Source organism: Onthophagus taurus, chromosome 11, assembly GCF_036711975.1.
Source record: "Onthophagus taurus isolate NC chromosome 11, IU_Otau_3.0, whole genome shotgun sequence".
NCBI classification, from domain to species: Eukaryota; Metazoa; Arthropoda; class Insecta; order Coleoptera; family Scarabaeidae; genus Onthophagus; species Onthophagus taurus.
In genome coordinates this window covers 28108841-28124592 of record NC_091976.1, presented here as the reverse complement: position 1 = coordinate 28124592, position 15752 = coordinate 28108841, and the positions used below count along the sequence as shown (strand labels likewise).

At 34.0% G+C, this 15752-nt stretch overlaps 4 protein-coding genes across 5 annotated transcripts; 3 read left to right on the top strand and 1 right to left on the bottom strand.

Moving 5' to 3' along the window:
* Window positions 1-191: 191 nt before the first annotated feature.
* Window positions 192-1022, top strand: LOC111423693 (Probable N-acetyltransferase san). 2 transcript variants are annotated; one of them, XM_023056977.2, is made up of 3 exons: window positions 192-303; window positions 346-684; window positions 768-1022. In XM_023056977.2, the coding sequence occupies exons 1-3, from the start codon at window positions 296-298 to the stop codon at window positions 931-933; spliced, it is 513 nt and encodes a 170-aa protein (XP_022912745.1). In that variant the 5' UTR covers window positions 192-295; the 3' UTR covers window positions 934-1022. The 2 variants fall into 2 exon arrangements, with proteins under 2 accessions (XP_022912745.1, XP_022912746.1); XM_023056978.2 differs by having other exon boundaries at window positions 195-303; window positions 361-684.
* A 310-nt stretch (window positions 1023-1332) lies between these two features.
* LOC111423692 (translation machinery-associated protein 16) lies at window positions 1333-1963 on the top strand. The gene has a single exon (XM_023056975.2). It carries the CDS (start codon window positions 1447-1449, stop codon window positions 1927-1929), a length of 483 nt encoding a protein of 160 aa, XP_022912743.1. The 5' UTR covers window positions 1333-1446; the 3' UTR covers window positions 1930-1963.
* On the bottom strand, window positions 1866-2742 carry LOC111423691 (N-alpha-acetyltransferase 20 A). Its single transcript, XM_023056974.2, has 4 exons — window positions 2620-2742; window positions 2446-2561; window positions 2125-2391; window positions 1866-2070 (listed from the first exon to the last, which is right to left on the bottom strand). Exons 1-4 carry the CDS (start codon window positions 2670-2672, stop codon window positions 1985-1987), a joined length of 522 nt encoding a protein of 173 aa, XP_022912742.1. The 5' UTR covers window positions 2673-2742; the 3' UTR covers window positions 1866-1984.
* A 208-nt stretch (window positions 2743-2950) lies between these two features.
* Window positions 2951-15752, top strand: LOC111423682 (hormone-sensitive lipase). Its single transcript, XM_023056959.2, has 8 exons — window positions 2951-3508; window positions 3568-3842; window positions 8677-8958; window positions 9017-9109; window positions 9515-9727; window positions 9778-10556; window positions 10610-10735; window positions 15057-15752. Exons 1-8 carry the CDS (start codon window positions 3129-3131, stop codon window positions 15147-15149), a joined length of 2241 nt encoding a protein of 746 aa, XP_022912727.2. The 5' UTR covers window positions 2951-3128; the 3' UTR covers window positions 15150-15752.

Here is a 15752-nt window from a genome sequence, read left to right as displayed (position 1 = left end):
AAATAAGGAATCTGTAATGGTCTACTTATATTTCTTAAAAATCAATTCAATTTTTAATATTAAATTAATAATTGTGAATAATATGGAAATATTTAATTAAATATGAATCGATTACTATTAAAATTAAGAAAATTATATTAAAAAAAAAATAAAAATTTGTTGGGTAATTTTTAATGTTTTCTGTTGGTATTGTTAGCAAAAGTCACTAAATTTGACAGATCGATTCATGCATGCTCGTATTGCAAGCTAACTTTCCTTTTCGGTTATTGTTTAAATTTTTATATTTTCGGGAAATATGACGAGGTTTGATAAAAAATACGGGAAAATCTAACCATATTTATTTAGTACGGATCGTTTTAGGGCCAATATCGAATTAGGAAACGTCACTCCACACAATATCAAACAACTAAAGCAGTTAAACAGCGTTGTTTTCCCGGTTTCTTACAATGATAAATTCTATAAGGACGTCTTAGAAGCGGGCGAACTGGCCAAACTTGCTTACTACAATGATATAGTAGTTGGTGCTGTTTGCTGTCGAATAGACACTTCAGAAAAAAGCAGAAGATTATACATCATGACTTTAGGGTGTTTATACCCCTACAGACGGCTAGGAATCGGAACTATGATGGTAGAACATGTTTTGAATTACGTTAAAAAAGATGGGAACTTTGATAGCATCTTCTTGTAAGTATTTTAGATATTTATATTAAGTACATAACCTCAAATATAGATCTTATGAAGGTCCATTCTTTAATCAATTTTAATAGACATGTGCAGGTGAATAATGAAGGGGCAATAGATTTCTACAAAAAGTTTGGTTTTGAGATTGTTGAAACGAAAAAGCATTATTACAAGAGAATCGAACCTGCAGATGCTCATGTCCTGCAAAAGAACTTGCGTAGCGCGTCGCCACAAGTTAATGGGACACACTGATTAAGCCAGCTTAAGTGACAGTGTAGTGTAACATACCAAAAGTGTCATTTCCTAATGCTCCACACCATAATGTTGGCTAAAAGGCAGTATTGTTCTTATTCGTCGGTGGTTTAGAAGTAACAAGTGAATCTGATGCGAAGCCTTTTTGTTTTTTTATTTATACCGACTATTGTATATATCCAAATACACGTTTTTTCAAGTTTTAAATGAATTATTTATTACCTTTTATTATTATCCCAAAAAAAAACTTTTCCATGACTTAATTCAAATCGTAATCAGTCGTACCAACCTAACATTACAAAGGAATATCGGTAATTAATTAATTTTATATTTTTAAAGTAAAAAAAAGTATAATTTTAAGTTGTACTTTATTAAAAGTACAAACTTGTATTAATGATTTTGTATAATTAAATTTTATCACACCAACTTCGTAAAAAGAAATCCCGTTTTTCATAGGATGTGATTTTTTGAGGTTAAGTTATATTTTACACATTTTTTTCATTACAACTAAAAATGCCTTCGAATAATAAACAACTTACTGCTAAACATCCAAATAGTCGTCAAGTAATATCGATGGCAAAAAAGCAAAGGAAAAAAATCGCTCGAAACACCTCAAAATTTTCAACGATAATGAAACAAACGTTAATTGGAGAGAAATTGTCTTGGTTTCAAGTAAATTTGTTACCTGATAAAATCGTCTACACAAAAGAAGAAACTAAACAAGCAATTGAAGTCTATTTAAGTCGTTTTAATGCTGAATTAGAAGCAATTAGATCTAAGCAAAATATAGGAAGTCGTAAAAATCAGGTGAATAAACGTGAAGAAGTCATCAAAATGACTTTGGAAAGAGAAATTGGTGATTATAACAGTGGTGGTTTAGAAATACCAGATTTAATGAATGAGGGACAATTTAAATTATTAAAAGAATGGGATGGTGATTTAAAATATTTAAGTTTATTTAAATTAAAGAGATATAGCAAGAAATGTTTGAATTAAATATCATTTAATTTAATAAAGATTAAGTTATAAACTGTTTTTAAATTAAGGCAATTCATTCAACTTCATCTGTTCTTACAGGATGAAGTAAGGGAACAACAGATTTTAAATTTGCATCTCTTGAACAAGCTTTTCTCATATCTATAAAAGAAAATGATAATTTTGGAACATCTAGACATTAATAAATATACCCACCATAAGCATCTTCATCAGGATCTCCAGAATAATATTCCAAAACAGTTCGATAAACAATATACCCCAAATTTTTATACATATTTATAGCTACCGAATTACTAACACGAACAAAAAGGTCCACAAAATAAGCCCTTTTCTTCTCAGAAACCTCTTCTAAATAACTCATAAGTGATCCGGCAATTCCTAACCTTCGAAATCCAGGTGAAACTGTTAAAGCTGTAACATGACCGTGCCAATTTTCACCTGGACCTTCTGATTTACCCATAACTAAAATTTTTGGCAATTTAAACGCATTTTTATTAATTCACCGGTTGATTATACTATATCCCATGATTTCCCCACTTGGTGATTCAGCTACTTGGAAGTATTCAGGCCAATGAGCAAGATATTGCATGTAAAACGCGAGTCCATAAGTTTCTGTTAGTGGATCTAAATTGCTGCAAAATATTGAGGTTATAATTAAAGTAATTAATTATTAGAAATTGGGTTACTTACACGATGTTAAATTTATACATATCATTACAAGTAAACGGCCTTAACGTGGTCATTTTAAGGTTTTTGATGTAATTCAAAATATGTTTGATGATTCTAACCTAAACACTTAATTCTTAGGGAATTTATTGATTAAATATGGTGACGTTTTTAAAATAAAATGTTTAGTATTAAATAGTATCTAATTGATAAATCTTTTAATTACAATTTTTGAAAATATTAACAATAATTGTAAGAATTATATTGATTAAATTAAATGTAATATGATTAAATAATAATTTAAGTTGGTACACTTGGAATTTGATTTGTTTATAAACGCAATGACAGTTTATTACCGATCAGTTGATGATTGAAACGCGTTCGGGTTGTTTGTACTTCAAAAAATCAAAAAAATTAACGTAGTGTTGGGTTTATGTTTATACGGTACACGTTAAAATGGTAAAATAAGAAGAAAAATTTTAATCGTCCCATCTTACGTTCTTTATGTTCATAATCTGTGTGGGGTCCAAGTTATGGAGATCATGACAGATTTAAGATTCGAGGAAAGTAACAGTTCGACCACCAGTAGTATTGAAGATAAAATTACTCGTGATTCCCTCGTTGAATTATGCAAAAATAATGCGTCGTACTTTGTTAATGATACCACGGAGAACGGCCAAAGGTTGTACACATCATTTTTGGCAATAGTGGACAACATCGACGAAATTTGCCCCATAGTTTTAAATTTAAAATCAGTCGTATCTAAATATGATTTTGATGAAAAAACACCCGCGAACGGTTACCGTAGCTTTTTACAACTCATCGATTTCGCTATTACCTATGGGATACAACTGAATAAGAAAATATGTGTCAAAAGAGATAGTGTGTTATTTAGAAAAGCTTATTTTACAAAGTAAGACGAAACCCAACGTATTTTTAAACTCCTTTATTATTAATTGGGTCAATTTTTAGAGAAGCGGAAGCTTGCGCACAATTATTCGCTAGTTTATTATCATGTCTAAATTTGTTAAACATAATAAGGGAACACTCTGAGGAAACATCACTTTTTACTTTGGAACATTTAAATAGTGATCAGGAAACGTCTTTATTATACAACATTGATAAGGTCAATCAATATTGTTTTTATGGTCGATGTTTGGGGTTTCAATTTTGTGAGTCTATGAAAGGAGCACTCAGATTTATTACACTTTCTATGGCCATTTTCTCTGAAGCTTATTATAGTGAAGGTAAAACTCAAAATTAACATATTCATTTAACTACAGTAAAATTTTGATATAACAAAAATAATACATTAGTATATTTAAATATAAATGTTAGCTCTTATAAGTAAATAGAATCCTATTTGGGTTATTCCTCAAGTTGATCTATTCCATGTTTAGGGATAAACTTGGGGGATTCCCTGAGTTTTTTATATGATGTATAAATCAAGGACGGTAGTTCTATTTTTAATTGTTATTCAGCGCTAAATTGTTGTATATTTTCATTGAACTAAAAGTGGAACTAACACTACATCTAGAAATAGAAACATTGGGATTTAGCAGTACGTTTCTTAAGATGGCTAAATCTGAATGTTTCTGGTTCTAGATTTAATGTTAGTTCTAGTTTCAGTTGTTATTCAGCAATCTAGCGCTGAATAGCAATTAAAACTAGAACTAACACTAGACCTAGGGCTACAAACATTCTGGTTTAGCCATACGTCTCTTAAGACGGCTAAACCAGAATGTTTCTAGTTCTAGGTCTAGTGTTAGTTCTAGTTTTAGTTCTTTCAAATAAACTGACCGGCAAAAAAAAAACCTGCCACTATAAATTAGCCACAACTTCAAAGCTGGCTTTCTCACGAACCGCGCATTCGATTTTAATGATTCTTTTTTTGATGAAAAGGTTGATTCTTCTGTAACAATCCTGCGATAGAAATTTTCATTCAGATATTAATTTGAGAATATACGTGGTGAGAAAAACTTTTTTCTCGAAATTTTTGACACCCTGTGGGGTGCAGCTGCTACAGCAGAGTGTATTACCTGGAATCAAACAGTAGCCCAATCTTTTCTGAGCATGTATTTTAAAGCTATCGCCTGTTTTATTATTCTTAGCAATCGTAGAACGACAGCTCTAGAAGCTCGGCGTCGTCTTCAAATGGTGCATGTTATTGATGTCAGTAACAGAACCATTCGCTGAAAATTTGCTAGAAGGTAAGTCTCTAGCAGCAGGTCTGGCTGCAAGAAGGCTGCCAAAGGACCGAGGCTGCTTCCAAGATATCGACGAGCGCGTCTTCAATCTGCGCGCTTACATGTGAATTAGATCGAGCAATGGAGGAAAGTCCTTTTTACGGATGAGTACTGGTTTTGTCTGCTATCACCCGATGGTCGGGGGCGAATATGAAGACGTTGAAATGAAAGATTTGTGGACTATACAATTATAACACGCGAATGTTTCGATGGTGGTTCTGTGATGGTGTGGCCGGGAATTTCCAAAGAAGCCTATACAGGTTTTTAATCTTTGTTAAAAGTGGCGTCTTGAATCATTGACCTTGAAAACAAAAACTGGGCACCTGAAACAGTTTTGTAGAAGCACTTACATTTTCTTAGAATTACAGAATTGAACTGATTAGGTTCGTAATTGATTCCTGAGGAATCGCGGTAAACTCTTCTTCAAGAGCAATCGTAACTCCCGAAGGTTGTCCTGTATGATAGGATGACGACAAATGCGTCTCTGAAGTTGGTCCCAAAGATGTTCGATAGGGCCGGGCTGTATGCTGGCCACTCCATCCGTTCAATACCCACCTCATCAAGATATTCGCGCATTGTCATGCATTAGCATGAATCCGTCACCAATAAAATGGGAATAGGGCACGATAGCTTCTTGCAGAATATCTTGGATATAACGGTCGAAATACCCGCCCATACCATGACCGAACCTCCATAAAAAGGTACCCTTTCCGAAATTGTGCAGGTCACAAACCTTTTATTACGACGTCTCCACACTCGTTTTCGACCATCAGGTGACCGGAGACAAAATCTGGACTCGTCAGTGAAGAGCACCTTACCTCATTGTTCCATTCCCCAATTCATATGTACGCGCCGAAATTGAAGACTCTGCTCTCTAGAGCAGCCGCTGTCTTTTGGCAGGCCTTCTTGCAGTCAGATCACTTTCAGCAAGTCTTCAACGAATCACTTACCTCAACCCCACGCACCATTTGAAGACGATGCCGAGTTTCTACAGCTGTCGTTCTACGATTCCTCAGAGTGTTTAGAACAATAAATCGGCCATCAACTGCTGTTTTCACTCGTCTTCTACCGGAACCTTGCCGCCTAGTAAAATTTCTTGTTTTCACATAGCGGTTCCAATTATCCTGAACTGTTGTTCGGGGTATACCCAACGTATGGGCAACGACCGCAGATTTTTGCCAACCTCAATTAAAGTAACAATATGCGCAACATCAGTTACTGTCAACGGCATCTTTAACAACTGTCAATTTACTATTTGAAACAACTGACATATGCTACCTAGCGCGCCAGCTTAGATTTTTTTATGCTTGTTTATCTTGCTTTCACAGGCGTTCGCTTTAAAACACTGCATCTTCGTTAGTAACAGAGATAATAGAGTGAATAAAAAAACAAAATGTTCAGAAAAGATTGGGCTACAGTTTAATTCCAGTTAACACCCTCTGTTGTAGCATCTGCACCCCACAGGGTATTACAAATTTCGAGAAAAAAGTTTTTCTCACTCTTGCACCCTGTATATACTCAAATTAATATCCGAATAAAAATTTCTATCGCAGGATTTTTACAGAAGAATCAACATTTCGATCAAAAAAAGAATCATCAAAATCGAAAACCAGCTTTGTAATTGAAAAACCAATGTAACAACTAAAACTAACACTAATAACGCCGTCTTAAGAGACGTACGGCTAAACCAGAATGTTTCTAGTTCTAGGAGTTGAAAGTGTCGGGTTTAGCCGTGCGTCTGAATGTTTCTAGTTCTAAGTTAAGTGTTAAGTTAGTTCTAGTACTAATGTTTATGCGTGACGTCACGAACGGGCCTTCGAGCTGTACACCCATTCCCGAGATATAGCAGTCCTCTTAGATGCTATTTCCTTCTATTTACTATTAATCAAATATGATCATCAGACTTTAAAAATACGTATAAATTGATTTGTTTTAATACACGTCAATTATTTTTCATTTTAATAAAATTAATTGGTTAAAAAAACGTTCATTAGGTTGTTTTAAAAGTTGTGCGTTGAATCATTTTGTAGAAACAACCAGTTTTTTTACAGTTATTCAACAGTTGAAATAATTGATCCTCAATTAATTGTCATTTTAATTACATTAATTTGCATTGGCTATTTTGTTTTTATGCGATGTGTTTAAATCCAACCTTCATTTCAATTCAAAGTCGCCATTTACACTAGTAGTGCTGTTTGGACCGGATTTTTTAATAACAATTTTTAATAAACTTACTCTTTAACCTATTATTAAAACATTAATTAGTTTCAGTTTCTGTTAGTAGCATTTAGCTTAAAAAGCAAACCGTTTAGACTAATGCAGAATTTTTGAAAGATCGCAACCATCTATAAAAATTGAGGAAAGTTGCAATTACGACGCAGTTCTTTGTGAACGTTTGAGGTCAAAGGCAGAAGAGACTATGAAGAGATGAGAGACAGAATTTAACAGCAAAAACCTTTATCAATAACTTTACAACAGTTACTAACTATTCCATACTTTTCGCAATTTGACCTTAAAGGTTGTGAAGGCTGAGAATCTAAATTTGATGATTTTTCATTCCAAACTGGAATAAAATTCTGTCTGTAAATTAATTATGAAATATAAAGTCTGCCCAATCTTACAATCATCCCTTAAAACCTTTACAGGCCACAACAGATATAAAATGTTAAATCTACAGAAAAGACTAGTTGAAGATATAAGAGCTCGAATATATCATGAGTCCCAACTCCACTCACATCATCAACTAAAAATTTTGAGGGTAGCAAAAGAAAAGAAGTATCAAGTGAGGAGTTGCAAGAAAAGGGAAAATATTTCCTTACTTTCTAGTTTAATGTAGTCTAGCTAATGCAGGTATGCATAGCTATAGTCTTAATATTTTTGTAATAAGCTAATTCCTGCGCATCCTGAAATTACTGAATAATCTTCTTGTGTGTAAACCTACTTATTACACTACTCGAAATACTTAAAAACCACACTGTTTAGACTAATGCAGAATCTTTGAAAAGTCACAATTTACAAAAATTGAGGAAAGTAGCAATTACGGCGCAGTTCTTTGTGAATATTTGAGGTCAAAGGCAAAAGAGACTATGAAGAGATGAGAGGTAGAACTCAACAGCAATAACTTTACAACAGTTACTAACTATTCTATACATTTCGCAATTTGAACTTGAAGGTTGTGAAGGAGTGCATGACCGCAATTTGTTGTCGATAATGGACGACTTGTCAGTTTATAAATCATTTTTCATTCCAAACTGAAACAGTTTGAACTGTTACAGACCATAACAGATATAAAATGTTAAATCTACAGAAAAGATTAGTTGAAGATATAAGAGCTCGAATATATCATGACCCCAACTCCACTCACATCATCAACTAAAAATGTTGAGGGTAGCAAAGGAAAAGAAGTATCAAGCTTTCTACTTTAAAGTAGTCTTACGTAATAGATGACGATATAAAATTAGCAACAAAATTGTTGTTTGAAATATTTTAATTACATTCATTTATAAGTTAAAAATAATGTATTATTCATTTTTAAGGTTGTTAACAATTTGTTTAGATAAAATTTAATTACAAAGTTAAATTAAAGTAGTGAGGATAAAATGGCATTGCGACTTGTCAGCAGTAAAAACACCACTTTTAAAACAAACTATTTGAATTAATTAATTAAAAAAACAAATTCTTTTATATGATTAATAAATAAGAAGATAACCTATTACGTAGAAATTATTGCGGATGTTTTGATATAAATACTAATAAATCATAGTTATCTTGCATTATTTTCAAAGCATCTTTTTTGTGTTTTTAAAAAAAATTAAACATTTTCGATAATTTTAAGGTTCCATAATTTCAAAAGCAACGTCTTCCTTTAAAAACACAACAAAATACATAACCGATCCGGAAGAGAAAGCGAAACGTCTTGTGAATATCTCGAAAAATGCCGATATCGATTTTTGTAAATCGTTTTGGTTTTTATCCGAAGGCGAATTGATGAAACATCTTCCAACGATCGTCGCGCAAAGTGTTTGCGTTTCAAAAGTTATTCATATTCCCACTGAACCTTTAACTTTGCAATACGGGAGTCGAATTGTAAACGTACCTGTACCTACGTCTCATATAGGTAAATTATTAAAAATAAAAAAGCATACATTTTTTTGGGAATTTCTTAATTTTTATAGGAAGAAAAGCGGTTCAAGTTCGATTAATTAGTTGGAGGAGAAGAGAAGGAATGATTGGTGAAGGTACAAATCGTTTAGATCCACCATGTAGAGGTAAAAAAAGAATTATTTTCATATTTGCAAACTTTCTACATTTTTCTACGGTTGAGTTGTTGTTATCTAAACAATTTAGAAAGGTTTTACAAATTGTTTTAGTTTCTTTGAAACACCAACTAAGTATTTAAATGTACTTTTTTACTTATTTTAAATGTACTTTAATTTTTATTATTAATCTCCAATTAAAAACAACGATAAAAGACTAAATAGTTGATGCGTACAAAGTTCAAGTTTGAGCAATTTCTTATCTTGAAAATTCCAGAATACACTTGTTGGAGTTACCGTTGTTGACTTAACATTAGATTTATGTCTTTTGTATTGTGGTTTTTCCTTATCTTCTAATCATCCTGTTTTATTACGTTCTAATCAAATAACATTTTAATTCAAACAAATAAATTTTAGGTTTATTTGTGCATTGTCACGGAGGAGGATTCGTCGCTCAATCTTCAAGATCTCATGAATGCTATCTTCGTCAATGGGCAAAAGATATAGATATCCCCATTTTAAGTATCGATTATAGTTTAGCCCCTCAAGCCCCATATCCAAGAGCGCTCGAAGAAGTTTTATACGCTTATTGTTGGGCTTTAAATAAATGCCATTTATTAGGATCGACAGGTAAATTTCTTTTATAATAATTGTCATAATATCTCACAATTATGTAATAGGTGAACGAATTGTGGTCGGAGGTGACTCAGCAGGAGCGAATTTACTCGCTAGTATGACCTTAAAATGTTTAGAACTTGGGATACGAAAACCAGACGGAGTTTTCATGGCTTACGCGCCTGTTTCGATAAGTTTCCAAGCGTCACCGGCTCGGTTATTATGCGTTATGGACCCATTATTACCGTTCGGGTTTCTTATGCGTTGCATAAAAGCGTACACCCTTCCTGATCCATCCAAAATAAACGGCCTCGAAACTAACAACGGAAATTCAGACACGGAGAGTTTCGAAGAAATCACCGAATCGGATCTGATGGATCTTCAAGCCCACAAATCCCCCGTTTCTGATGCCTCCGACACATTAACTTACGCCTCGTTGAGTTCCCCACCGGAAGAAAAACAAAACGGTGCAAACGACGTCCAATCTAGTCAAAAATACGTTTCGGAATTTTTGGAAAAATACGCTTTGGATTCAGATACCGATACGGATTTAACAAAAGTACCTGAAAGTCAGTCGCAAACTTCAACGCCGAATGTATCAACCGATGGGGGGGCTATTGCGATGCAAAATCGGGTTGCAGCTTTCGTTTCCAATTTACGTGGGCGAATCGAAAGTTTTGTTCCGTCTTTGGGGAGTAGTAGTGGAGCTTCGCTTTATTTGGATGCGGTTAAAGAAACGAATTTATATGACGATTTAAAGTTTACTATACCGAAGGATATGTATATTAGTCCGTATTATGCTCCAGAAAATATTTTGATGGAGATGCCGCCCGTTAAAATAATGGTAATAATTAAATTATTTGGTTAATAATTTAATTTTTTTTAATTTATATTTAGACTGTTCATATGGATCCTTGCTTAGATGATTGTGTAATGTTTGCAAGAAAATTAAAAAAATGTGGTGTAGATGTATCGTTGGATGTTTTGGGTGGTTTACCTCATGGATTTTTAAATTTTAATATGGTAAGTATTATAAATAATTAATATACAGGAAATTTCATATAACATTTCTATAACTAGTTACGAAACTACTATGTATTTGCACTGTCTCACATAAAGTGCAACATAGCTTAATAAACTCCTGGACAAAATTAACGCATCACTTTATTAAACGTAAATAATTAAATTACTAAGAATATAATAAAATCAAATTAGAATGAACGCTTACAAATAGGGTTCATAAAATTGGTTGAAAAAGGAATCAGCGAAACATGACCTTATTATAAATCATTTATCCTTGGGAATATTGTCCCATTCTTCAATTACTTCATCCACCAGTTGATTGTGGTTGGGGTGGTTCAGGTGGGACTCTACAACCACAGACCTTTTTTTTAAGATAGTCCCATAAGTGTTCTATGGGATTGAGATCGGGACTGTTAAGTGGCCAATCCATGAACTGAATATCAACACCATGCAAGTAGTCAATAACCTGTCTAGCCACGTGAGGACGAGCATTATCTTGCATGAATACAAAATTGGGACCCAAAAAAGGAGCAAATGGCATTACGTGTTCAAGTACGATGTTTTCCAGGTAATAATCCGCATTCATAGACCTCGCACGTATAGGGACCAACGCTGTGCGAGCTATCTGCTTCGAGATAGCTCCCCAAAATATTATAGAGCCGCCATCAAACGGGACCCTTGGAGCAATGTTACAACTTGCAAATCTCTCTCCTTGTCTTCGCCATACCCGCTCACGTCCATCAGGAGATTTTAAGCTAACCCTCGTTTCGTCAGAGAATAAAATCTTTTTCCAATCATTAACAGACCAATGTTGGTGATTTCGGGCAAAACGCAATCTTTGAACTTTGTGCTCTCTGATAAATAATGTTTTTGTTTGCTGGTCTCCTGTTCTTTAATTTGGCTTCATTTAAACGTCTTCTGATTGTTTGAGACGATATTGCAACATTATGAACCTCTAATTTATTAAGTTAACTATTTTTTAACATATTACCAGTGATTGTCCGATTTCTAAGAGCGGATACTCGCAGAAAACGGTCATCCCTTTGGTGGGTACATCGTTTTTGTCTTTGCCCTGATCTTCGAATGTAAGATCCAGTTTTGATAAACCGTCTAATCATACGACTTATGCTGGAATGATTCCTTCCTAACACATTGGCAACATAACGCATCGAGAACCCCTCATCCAGCAGAGTTGATGCTCGTACTCTTCCACCGATAAATTTCTTTTGTTATTCATTTTTCGCACTGGTAAATTGCAAAAATTGTCTAAACCGTAACTTTTTGAAAAAAAAAACGAGAGTTTTAATCAAAAGCGATTTTAACTACGGTTTATAACCTTAAAAACAATATATCCATATTAAACTAAGATTAGAACTAACACTAGAAACTTTCGGGTTTTACCGTGCGTCTTTTAATAAAAGGTTTGACGTTTCGGATGCCATGTTGCAACCTTCTTCAGAAACTGGTTCGAAGTGACGAGATCAAAAAATCGGTAACTATATATAAGTCGGAAAAACTAATTAATAATCAGTTAACGCTAATTACAAACTAATTAATAACTAATTGCGTCGCGTCCGGTGTGAGGCGGGAAGAGGTCTTCGTGTTCACCACCATCTTCCATGTTCTGCTAAGCTCCCAGCCATCCTCTGTGTTGACGTTATTTTTATGTCGGTGAATCTCTATGGCTTCTCTTGTCAGTCTTTGGTAGTATCTGTTGTCCCTAGCCAGCACCTTTGTTTGTTCGAAGTCTATTCGGTGCCCCTCGGCATGGCAATGTTCCGCAACCGCCGACTGCTGGATCTTCTTCAGCCTTACATCCCTCTCATGCTCCCTGATGCGGCACTCGACGTTGCGTCCAGTTTGGCCAACATAAACCTTCCCACAACTACACGATAGTCGATAGACTCCCGCTCCTTTTAATGGAGTTAGTTTGTCCTTGGCTATCGGGAGTGTGTTCCGAATTTTGCTGACCGTGCCGTACCGCACTACGATGTCGTTCTTCTTGAGGTGCCTAGCAATTCGTTCCGTTACACCTGAAACATAGGGAAGACAGATAAATCCAAGTGGTTTTGTACTTACCGTGTCCTCTTTCTGCTTTCGCTGCTTGATGGCCTGGTTGATGTCCCTCGAAGTGTATCCATTCTTCTGCAGCACGCCTCGTAGAAAGTGTTGTTCCTTCTTCAAGTTCTCTCCTTCACATAGTCTCGCTGCGAGCAGCTAGTTTTAGTTCTAATCTTAGTTTAATTCACACCGGCCGTGAAAGCCTTCGTACTTATAAGATATCCATAGCCTACTAGCAGTAAAGCTAGTAAATTACAACTTATCATTAATTAAAAACTACTGGAAAAATGTAAGTGGTGCGTTAATTTTGCCCAAAAGTTTAGTACAGACACTGGGTAGTTTTGTAAAAGAAAAGTTTTCTTTGGAAAAATGTGACGTCCTTATGATAACCCTGACTTTTCGGCCGTCTTAAGAGACATGCATCTTTTAGTCTCTTCTAGTGTAAAACTAGAACTAACACTAGACCAAGAACTAGAAACATTCGGGTTTAGCCGCACGTCTCTCAAGACAGCTAAACCCGAATGATTCTAGTTCTAGGTATTGTGTTAGTTCTAGTGATAGTGCAATACTAACACTAGACCTAGAAATATCGGGTTTAGCTGTGTATCTTCAGACCTGAAACTGAACACTCTTTAACACTTTAATTGTAGTTTCAAAAGAAAACTGCCTGTCTTAATATTCCTTTACGCTATAATTAGGGTTTCAAAACAAAACGAACCTAACTTAACATTCTTTTCCCTGCATGATTAAGATATCAAAAGGAACCTGAGTTTTCGCAACATTCCTTCCAGGGATGATTAATATTTATCAACAAAACTAACCTTAATCAAGATTCTATCTGAAATTGGTCATCATATTGCCACAGATCTTACAGTGCTTCGTCCTTGGCTTTATCAAATAAAACTGCAGATCTGAACTGTTGATCAGGTGTAGTGGTAGATCTTTTGTCGGATTATGCTGTTTAGCCACACGTTTCTCAAGACCGAATAATATCTTTTCAACAGCATCTAGCCTTCTGTAAACAATGGGTACTCTTCTGGAAGCAATATTTGGTCTTTTATCAATAGTATCTAGTGTTTTGCCAACAATAGATACTCTTCGAAATGCAGTATTAAGTCTTGTATCAGAAAAATCTAATCTTAAAACTCCTACCAGTACTATCTAGTCTTCTGCAAACACTATCTGGTCTTCTACCAGTACTATCTAGACTTCTATTAGCACTGCTCTAGCCAGTTTTCCATTAGATAATATTCTGCCAACAGTTCTGCCCAGTCTTCTGCATGCGATATTTACTTTTATGATGGTAGCAGAAGAGTACAACTTCTGCCATTAGTGTCTGCTTTTCTCAAATACACTGAGCGGCATAAAAAAACGCATCATCTAAAATGATGATCAGTTTCAAACTGCAATAACTTTTGAACGAAAATAAGGTTTTTTTTTATTTCAATTTTTGTTCCCTATTTTGGTGCTCTTCAATTTCAGCAATGCAGAATAACGCTAATGCGTGTTTTCTTCATACGGTTTGAAGATTGCTCTGGGGTGCATCGACATCCATGATTTACTTTCTGATGGCGCCGCCGAACAAGCTGCGTTATCTTTTAGAGCTTGTAACTTTGGTGTTAACAACAATAGAAACTTGAATAAAAAACAGAAGTAATCAGAACAGACGAGAGTACAAGCCCCTTATGATTAAAATTATTTTCTTTTGTGGGTGCACCCCATAGCAAGCTTCAAAGTGTAGGAAGGAATTAGTGTTATTCGCCATTGTTGAAATTAAAGTGCGCCAAAATGGGGAAGGCCTACAGAAATATTGTCAAAGGGTAGAGACCTTCCAAATAAAAAAAACCTTATTCAAATCGAGGAATATGTTCAAAAGTTATTACAGTTTGAAACCAGTCATGATTTTAGGTGATACCTTTTTAATCCCGCTGACTGTAGTAAGTAGTCTTCTGCATACTCAATCTCGAGATCCAGTAGTAGTATCTACTCATCCAGTAGAAGAATCAAGTTTTCTTGCAGCAGTATCTAGTCTTCCATTAGCAATATAAGATAATAAAGCTTATATGTATATGTATGTGTATATGTAGTGTATATGTATTATACACTGTCACTAGAACTAACATTAGAACTAGAAACATTTAGACATGTTGCATTTTATGTGGGGCAAAGTAAGTAGTTTCTATGGAAATATATTTTTGTATATTGCATTTTAAGTGAAATTAACCGTATAAAGCTTAATACATACAATTATTTCTTGCAGATTTCAAAAGAAGCATATGATGCTTCAAAATTGTGTACACAAAAAATATTAGATCTATTCGATATGGAAAATCTTCCAAATGAAACGCAATAGCAATTTTTCTTATTTATAATAGACCGAATAATGTACAACCTTAATAGAAGTGATATTTTTATACCGAATTTTATTTAGCAATTTTTTTAAATTATTGATGGCCTTAAAAAATTTGAAAAAAAAAGATTAAGTCCCGTTTTAAACTGTGGTAGTTCTTTATAAGTGATTAGAATTGTTGATATTTTTTGATTATATTCTCAAGATTGTTAGTAATTAAGCCTAGTCATTTTATAATTTATTTGATTTCATAAACAATAAAAAAGGAACGAAACATTCCTTTAGATTCCAAAATTTAGTTGGAGGAAATGGAGAAACACTGGAATATTATCTGAATCTATAGTTTTTAGAGATATATTTAAAAAGCTCGTTTGTTATATTACTACAAATGAAATTGGATACCTGCCTGATATTACCACCAATAAAATTAAAAAATATATTTATTACTAGTTTAGGTTGTGAGAAATGAAGAGCCTAATCTATATAAGCAGACTATTAATAATCTTTTTAGAGGAGTCAATAATTATTATATTATTACATGATATTGTATAAAAAAAGCAATTTAAAAGAAAGTTAAATACAAATAAAAAGAATTATATACTATAA

Bases quoted from the DNA above. Each gene is read 5' to 3' on its own strand.
- LOC111423693 (XM_023056977.2), top strand. The intron at 685-767 runs GTAAGTATTTTA...CAATTTTAATAG, and splicing joins AACTTTGATAGCATCTTCTT to ACATGTGCAGGTGAATAATG.
- LOC111423692 (XM_023056975.2), top strand. From the start codon at position 1,447: ATGCCTTCGAATAATAAACAACTTACTGCTAAACATCCAAATAGTCGT.
- LOC111423691 (XM_023056974.2), bottom strand. From the start codon at position 2,672: ATGACCACGTTAAGGCCGTTTACTTGTAATGATATGTATAAATTTAAC. The intron at 2,562-2,619 runs GTAAGTAACCCA...AATATTTTGCAG, and splicing joins ATGTATAAATTTAACATCGT to CAATTTAGATCCACTAACAG. The intron at 2,392-2,445 runs GTATAATCAACC...CAAAAATTTTAG, and splicing joins TGGGGAAATCATGGGATATA to TTATGGGTAAATCAGAAGGT.
- LOC111423682 (XM_023056959.2), top strand. From the start codon at position 3,129: ATGGAGATCATGACAGATTTAAGATTCGAGGAAAGTAACAGTTCGACC. The intron at 3,509-3,567 runs GTAAGACGAAAC...GTCAATTTTTAG, and splicing joins AGAAAAGCTTATTTTACAAA to AGAAGCGGAAGCTTGCGCAC. The intron at 9,110-9,514 runs GTAAAAAAAGAA...AATAAATTTTAG, and splicing joins TTTAGATCCACCATGTAGAG to GTTTATTTGTGCATTGTCAC.